Source organism: Cebus imitator, unplaced genomic scaffold, assembly GCF_001604975.1.
Source record: "Cebus imitator isolate Cc_AM_T3 unplaced genomic scaffold, Cebus_imitator-1.0 Scaffold497, whole genome shotgun sequence".
NCBI lineage: Eukaryota > Metazoa > Chordata > Mammalia > Primates > Cebidae > Cebus > Cebus imitator.
The window spans coordinates 1,613,128-1,621,907 of record NW_016107812.1 but is presented as its reverse complement, the minus strand read 5'-3'; the positions used below and the strand labels follow the sequence as shown (position 1 = coordinate 1,621,907).

General features: G+C 39.3%; 1 protein-coding gene across 6 annotated transcripts in view; it reads right to left on the bottom strand.

Moving 5' to 3' along the window:
- Nucleotides 1-272: 272 nt before the first annotated feature.
- ZNF10 (zinc finger protein 10) overlaps nucleotides 273-8,780 on the bottom strand; it is a 34,908-nt gene continuing 26,400 nt past the window's right edge. For 3 of the 6 annotated variants that reach the window (XM_017513649.2, XM_017513651.2, XM_017513653.2), the window contains one exon: nucleotides 434-4,191. In XM_017513649.2, the coding sequence (XP_017369138.1) occupies nucleotides 2,726-4,191 (1,466 nt within the window). In that variant the 3' untranslated portion in view covers nucleotides 434-2,725. Of the gene's footprint in view, nucleotides 4,192-8,780 lie in introns of all 6 variants that reach the window. The other 3 variants (XR_005197586.1, XR_005197585.1, XM_017513650.2) reach the window with 3 other exon arrangements.

Here is an 8,780-nt window from a genome sequence, read left to right as displayed (position 1 = left end):
CTTAATCAATCCTCCTCCCTCAGCCTCCCTAGTCATTGGGATTACAAGCATGAGCCAACACACCTGCCTGGCCTTGGTATCAGCTTTTGAAGAGAAAAAAAAATATTCCATCACTGAGGAGACTGTTTTCCTAATTCTAAAAGTAACATATATTCTTTGAGGAGACTTTGGAAAGAATTGAAAAGTATAAAAATAGAAAAGCAAAATACCAATTTTCCCAATATATAGGTTAACTACTATTAATTTTTTGATAAATTTCCTTAGTTTTGGGTAACACTCTTTTTTACATTTATTTTGACATATTTGAGCTTATTCCATATTAACAATTATCATGCTTTTTTTGTAATACATGACAGTATCATTTTTCCTGTTACAAAACTTTTTGTGTACATCTTAACGCCTGCATAATATTCTACTACATGAATATGCCATATTATGCTAGTGTACATTTTTTCATTTTGCAAATTACAGAGTCATAAATAGTATTTCAGTGATCATCCTCAGACATATTTCTGTCTTCATTACAAGTTAGATCCTATGGTGTTAACAGTAGCAATATTATTAATAGCACCTACTATGTGCCAGGCACTCTTATGTGATTCATACATATCATCCCAATCCACAAGACAACTCTTGGAGGTAGATACTAGTAGTATCCTCATTATACAGTTGAGGAAATTGAGCCACAGGTTATTAGAAATGTTGAGAGCCTCAGTTAAGTGACTATTATACTCCCTTAATGAAAACCATTTCTGTGGCATGTTCTATGTGTGCATGTTCTATGTATACACAGTGTAACTAGAGCAGCAGGAAACAAGGAACACAGGACCTAGTCCAGGCCTGACTTCACTGAAAATGTGAGGCCTGGGCTAACCCCCTTTTCTCAAGCGTATGGTGACAAGTATGAGCTAGAGGCCATGTTGCTTGTAGTTCTCAAGTCCCCTGATTCTAACCATCATTTCCAGATTTTTCCTGGGAGAGAGATCAACATCTCTGGTTGGCCTCAGCAGGACTTCATCTATCATTCAACAATCAGTTATTGAGACTCTAATATTTACACTAGAAAATGGAGAATCATGGTCAGTCCCTACACAACAGATTGATTTATAGACTGAAACAGAAAATTAAAACAGATCCTCTGAATCTTCTGTGGGTTATTAACTTACCAGAGAATCTGAAGACTGGGATCCTCTTCCTAGAATGGAAAACCTTTGTACAAACAGAATAAATGTGTATACAACATCACAAATTGTTTACTGATCCTCAGAAATGAAACCTATATCCACTATTTGTCAGTGACTTTCCCAGGTTGTTAAGTTCTGATTTAGGCAAAAGTGGAAAAACCGTGTATGTCTGTAAGGGAAGTGAGAACTCAGTGAGTTCTTATAAGCACATAAGCAGATTTCGATTAAGTAACAGACATTAGGGTGGGGCAATAATATTAATAATTACAGCCAGTAACTACAGAGAACATAATATACATCAGGCACTATTCTAAGCTGTTTCTGTTTACTCATTTAATACTCACCATAATCCTACCAGGTAAGTACTATTATCACTAATATACAGAGGAGGATATCGTAAATTTGGCACAGAGAAGCAAAGCAGCATGTTCAAGATCACCCAGCTAGAGGGGTTTCAACCTGGGTAGTATAGCTCAAGTCTATGCTCTTAAACACTAATCTTTCTTTATAAAGATAAAAGACTACCTTGAGATGGAGGGTATCTTTGGGCAGTGCTCTGTTTATCACATGAGGACATTTGGTCTAAATATTGTTTAAATACTTGTTCCCACTAAAATGTGGACCCTCCCTGATATGTCCAAATGTCCAATGTTCCTCTAGGTCCTAACAGCCAGGGGATCACTGTGTTTTCAAATTCTCAGGAGCTTTTGCAATGCTGGGAGAGTGGAAAGGGTGGAACTGTGTGACCCGAAACTACTTAGAATAGGAAGGTTCATTAATAGGTGGTACTCAAAGCTTCTTTGATCATAGAATAGAGAAAGTAGATATCCTCTTAAAATATTTAAAAGTTTCTTAAATTATTACAGCAACATTAAACAGACTATAAAACTCAGTCAAAATCCCATTATCTAACAAATTGATTCTGTTCAATCATCCATATACTTTCAATTCTTGCCCACATGCAAATATATTTAAAAATGGGTTGGTACTGGTAGCGTAGAGGTGTTGTTTTTAACTGCACTACATTATAAGCATTTTCTTTGCTGTTAACCAAAATATGGTTTCTACCAGACACATGAAACATACCAAACACTACTAAATGTCCCAGAAGAGAAGTAAACGACGACATATTGATGGAATATTATTTTACATCTTTTGTTGCATTAACTCTATCATTTTTAAATTCTCAGCAACAACTCTCCCTACAGTAGCATGCTCATTTCTTTTCAAATGAAGGGGTTCTGGCTCAACAACTCACCTTTTTAATAATTCCATCTCAGATTCTACCATTTAAGGCTTGGTCATGAATGCTCCCAGGCCAATTACTTCTGTAGGAATTCATGAAAAGAAGAAAATCTGATGGATCTGTGTTATGAAATAAAATTTGTGGTTTCTTTCCCTTCCAGGACCAATTCTCTAATGTGCAACAGAACAGTAACAAGACTGAAATCATTTCCACATATATTCGATTTGTACAGCTTATCTCCAGTTCTCCAATGCAAAATAAAATTATTGCTCTTTGTGAAAAATTCCCACATTTATTAGTAAGCATTTTCTCTAATATGATTTGTCTGGTATCTAATAAGGTTAGAGGTATTAACAAGTGCTGTCCCACATTGATTGCATGTTAAGAACTGTTCTCCAGTATGAGCTATTTGATGAACTACAAATGGAGAGTTCTGGCTGAAGATAATGCCACACTGATTACATTTATAGGTCTCTTCTCCAATATGAACTCTCTGATGCTTCATGAGATCATTTTTCCGGATGAAGGCTTTCCCACATTGACAGCATTCATATGGTTTCTCTCCAGTGTGTATCCTCTGATGCACAATGAGGGCAGAACTCTGACTGAAAGATTTTCCACAGTCATGACACTCATATGGTTTCTCTCCAGTGTGGGTTCTTTGGTGTGAATAAAGGTGAGAGCTTCGACTAAAGCATTTTCCACAATCCTTACACTCAAAAGGTTTTAGTCCAGTGTGGATTCTATGATGTACAACAAGGTGAGATCTCTGGCTGTAAGACTTTCCACATTCATTACATTCATAGGGCCTCACTCTAACATGAGTTCTCTGATGCAGAATGAGATGTGTGCTCTGTCTAAAAGATTTCCCACATTCAGGACATTCATAGGGTTTCTCTCCAGTATGTGTCCTCTGGTGTCTAATAAGCCTAGAGCTATGAACAAAAGATTTCCCACACTGATTACATGTGTAGAGTTTGTCTCCTGTATGAGTTCTCTGATGGGTAACAAGGTGAGAGAACCAGCTGAAGGATTTTCCACATTCTTTACATTCATAGGGTTCCTCACCAGTATGGGTCTTTTGATGTCCAATGAGGTGAGAACTCCGGCTGAAAGATTTTCCACATTCTTTACATTCATAGGGTTTTTCTCCAGTATGAATAAGCTGGTGCCTAGTAAGATTAGAGCGCCAGCTAAAGAATTTTCCACATTCCTTGCATTCATAGGGTTTTTCTCTATGTATGCCCCTTGACATACCAAGAGATGTACCATGAGTAACAGAGTTATCACTATCAGGGCATTTGTAGGGTTTATCACCTGTGTGAGTTCTTGCAAATTGAATAAGGTGAATGTTCTGACAGAAGGTTTGACCACATTCATTACTGTTACTTGCACAGCTTTCCTGATGACCATTAAGAACTAAATCATGTTTTAAACTTTTAGTATGTGAGTCACGTTTATGGAAATATTCTCTCAGTACTAGCTGAGCAGGAAGAAGACAGTTTCCCCCATATTTACCACTTTCAGAGGCTCTCTCCTGAGTAAATACTTTCTTTTGGGTGAATGCCACTTGCCTCAAATGTGTCTCCTGGTTTTCCTGATACTTGTCTAACTGGTCTTTACATTTCCAGACTTCTTCTAATGACAAATACCAGAGATCATTTCTTGCCATTCCTTCCATTTTAATGTCACAGGATTGCTTATCTTTAAAAATGCTCCTACTGGAAACTGATGATTTAATTTCAAATGCAGTCTCTGAATCTGAAAGAAATGAAAAATCTCTGTGTAACTAAAGAGAGTATTAAGTTGAGAATGGCAGGATGTATGTGGAGACAAAATATGTGAGACGTACAGAGGTGCTTTCAAATATGGCTTTATAACTTTGACGGAGAATGAGAAAAAAGAAGGGAGCAGTAAACAGTAAATGCACTGGGGTACACAGTACTCAAAAGGAGCAAAAAGAGTAAGAGAAGCCACAAGACAGAGCATGACATATGGGATCAGGATATTCAATGGTGACGGTAGAAATAAGGGAAATTCTACAAAAAGGACTGCACTCCCATTTTATAATCCAGATATTAACAATATAAGTCCTTCACCCGTCTACTTGTTGTCAGTACTTTCCCCTGACACATTCTTCACATTACTATCAATTTAGTATTTTTTTTTGAGATGGAGTATCACTCTGTCACCCAGGCTGGAGTGCAGTGGCGTGATCTCGGCAACCTCCGTCTCCTGGATTCAAGTGATTCTCCTGCCTCAGCCTCATAAGCAGCTGGGACTGCAGGCATATGCCACTATGCCAGCTAATTTTTATATTTTTAGTACAGGCAGGGTTTCACCATATTGGTCAGGCTGGTCTTGAACTCCTGACTTCAAGGCAATCCACCTGCTTCAGCCTTTTTTTTTTTTTTTTGAGACAGTTTCGCTGCTGTTGTCCAGGCTGGAGTGCAATGGCACAATCTTGGCTCACTGCAACCTCCACCACCCGGGTTCAAGTGATTCTCCTGCCTCAACTTCCCAAGTAGCTGGGATTACAGGTGCACACAACCACATCTGGCTAATTTTTGTATTTTTAGTAGAGACAGGTTTCACCATTTTGGCCAGGCTGGTCTTGAACTCCTGACCTCAGGTGATCCACCCTCCTTGGTCTCCCAAAGGGCTGGGATTATAGGCATGAACCACCGCACCTGGCCCAATTTGGTATTCTTAAACCATGAATGCAGGCATGTCAGGCAACGCTTTTTATCTGTAGTATTACAGAAGACTACAGAGTAACACCCAGAAGACTGACATAACAGACCTTTCAAAGCAGCTGCATGACAAGGTGTAAGAATAACTACACAAAAGTTACCAAGATACAAGTTCTAATCTAAGTTTTATACTACTAGTAGTGGTGAATTTAGACAAGTTGCTAAATGTTTAAGAACTCATTTTGCTTACTTGTAGTCCAAAGATAAAAGTATTTGTTATTTAAGATTATTGTTATAAAGCATGAGCATATTACAGTCTCTGGCACATTTATGGTCAAAGCAGTAAGATTTATAATAATTATCATTCCTCTTATTTTCTATTTTGATTTCTTTGTTCTGAAACATTAGAACTTAACAACTGATAGGACTACTACCACAAGATGTTAATTTAGAATCTGAAGCCTTACCTATACTCTCTCGGAATTTCTGCCCATCTGCTACCTGTGTATATTACTGCAAATTATTTCCCTTGCATAAGAGCTACATCTGTGTCTCAACATGTTTCAGGTAAAATGTATAATCCCAAACCTAAAAAATACACTGATAATACCACTTCATCTTACATAAGTGGGGTGATATTCTACTCTTACCTGGTATTATAGGTTAAACTGTATCCCCCCAAACAAGGTATGTTGAAGTTTTAATCCCCAGTGTCTCAGGATATGACCATATTTAGAAAGAGTATTTCTAGATGTAATTAGTTATGATGATGTAGTACCAGAATAGGATGAGCACCTAATCCAATATAATGGGGGTCCTCATTAAAAGAGACATAGGCTGGGTAAGGCGGCTCAGGCCTGTAATCCCAGCACTTTGGGAAGCTGAGGCGGCCAGATCACAAGGTCAGGAGTTCGAGACCAGCCTGATCAATATGGTGAAACCCCATCTCTACTAAAAATAAAAAAATTAGCCATCATGATAGTATGTGTTTGTAATCCCAGCTACTCAGGAGGCTGAGGCAGGAGAATCCCTTGAACCCAGGAGGCAGATGTTATGGTGAGCCGAGATCACGCCACTGAACTCCAGCCTGGGCAACAGAGCAAGATTCTGTCTCAAAAAAAAAAAAAAAAAGAAAAAAAGAGAGAGACTCAGAGACAGAGACACAGGGGAAGAGACCACGTGAAGATGGAGACCAAGACTGGAATGATGTTATCTGCAGGCCAAGGTACAGCTGTGGCTAGCAGAGCCTGGAAGGGATAAGGGAAGACCCTCTCCTAAAAGCGTAACAGAGCACCACTGACATCTTCATTTTAGATTTACAGCATCCAGCTATGACATGACACATTTTGGTTGTTTTGAGCCACCTAACTTCTGGTTCTGTTATGGCAGCCCTAGGAAACTAATACACCTGGCAAATGATCCTTCTGCCAGGCCTGGCCCTGACTGACTTCCTTATACAATCCCACCGCGACTAGTCCTCACTGTAACCACTTTGTCGGTTCCTACTTTCTTCACCATCCTGATGATTTTTAATAGGAAATACACCACCCTTTCCCCAACCCAGAACATCAGAAAATCTTATGGAGAAGTTTTTCAAACTACAAATGCCAATCAGAAGATTCTATGAAGAACATGTATTGTAAGAGGGGTGCTAAGCACTAATGCAGGACAACTCTGAGTGGAGAGTTTGATCATAAGAATGAGGTGCTTTCTTTTATTAATATCCTAAAATTTTCCATGTATTATCTAACATAGCAATGCAAGTAAGCTATTGTCAAAGTCCATTGGACCCATTAATCAACAACCAACTGATTTTTTAAAAATTGTCACTCATTATATTTTTTGTTTTGATAATGAATTTCACAGCCCTGTAGATTCTATAAAACTCCATGCGTTTAAGTCCATGAAATCTGAGTATTTCTTTTGACAACAAATTTTCAATAAAAATATAAACTGCTGGATCCAGTTAATAATTGCTATTTTTGGATACTTGTCAATAGAGCTTCAGGAAAGCTTGCTGGATGGACAAAATAGAAAAGAAAGAAAGTAATAAAGAAAATATAACAATACTTCCTCCCACAGTCCCAAGGCAGTTGAAAGGCTTTGAGACAGCATTTTGATACAATTACCTATAAGGCAAATATTAAAAAGTAAAAAAGAGCATATGATAATATTTCAAAGTAGAGATTTAAACTAAGTGGAAGTTCAGAAAAGGAAGAGGCCAGTACTTAATGAGGAATCATAAAAGGCTTCAGGGGAAAGAACTTGAGGCTAAATTACAGGACAAGTAAGACTCAGACAGATTTAATTTACATCGCACTTAAAGTCTGAGACGCAGGGAAATGCCTGATATGTATGTATACTAGGTATCAGAGGAAAAGACAGACATGACTGCTTGTTATTCTGATGTGAACAGACTGCACTGGGCTTCAGAGCTCCATGTTCTGGATAAGCCCACATAGTGCATCCCAGCCATTCTGCACAATGAGAAGCAGCAACATCTGAGATGGATGAGGAGAAGGATGTCACAGTATTGAGCTTAGAAACAAAAATTGGGGAAAAGATCACTTGTAAAGAACAAAACAGTGGGAAGCTGAAGGACAACTTTCTGTCTTTTAACCTAGAAGGCTCCCTTTCCCTGTGCTTAGATATACACAGGGGAATTTGGAAAAGAATTATGTTTGAAAGCTACAGGATAATTTGCATTTTAGAGATACTAACATTAAAATGAGATAGAAATTATATATTTTTATAGATAGAGTCTCGCTTTGTTGCCCAGGCTGGAGTGCTGGAGTGCAGTAGCACGACCTTGACTTACAGCTACTTCCGCCTCCCAGGTTTAAGTGATTCTCCTGCCTCAGCTTCATGAGTAGTTGGGACTACAGGCACATGTTACCACATCCAGCTAATTTTTTTATTTTTAGTAGATATGGGATTTTGCCATATTGGCCAGGCTGGTCTCCATCTCCTGACCTCAGGTGATCCGCCCGCCTCGGCCTCCCAAAGTGCTGGGATTACAGGCATGAGCCACCATGCCTGGCCTAGAAATAAATTTTTAAAACATTAAATAAAGAACTAGATAGAGGCTGGGCACAGTGGCTCATGCCTGTAATCCCAGTATTTTGGGAGGCCAAGGTGGACAGATCACTGGAGATCAGGAGTTCGAGACCAGTCTGACCAACATGGTGAAACCCCATCTCTCCTAAAAATACAAAAATTAGGCTGGGTGTAGTGGCTCACGCCTATAATCCCAGCACTTTGGGAGGCCAAGGCGAGTGATCACTTGAGGTCGAGAGTTCGAGACTAATCTGACCAACATGGAGTAACCCTCTCTACTAAAAATATAAAAATTGGCCAGGCGTGGTGGTGCATGCCTGCAATCCCAGCTACTCAGGAGGCTGAGAGAGGAGAATAGCTTGTACCCGGGACGTGACGGTTGTGGTGAGCCGATATCACGCCATTGCACTCCAGCCTGGGCAACAAGAGACAGACCCTGTCTCAAAAGAAAAAAATTAGCTGGACATGGTGGCACACTTGTAATCCCAGCTACTCAGGAGGCTTAGGCAGGAGAATCACTTGAACCTGAGAGGCGGAGGTTGCAGTGAGCTGAGATCATGCCACTGCACTCTAGCCTGGGAGACTGAGTGAAACGCCATC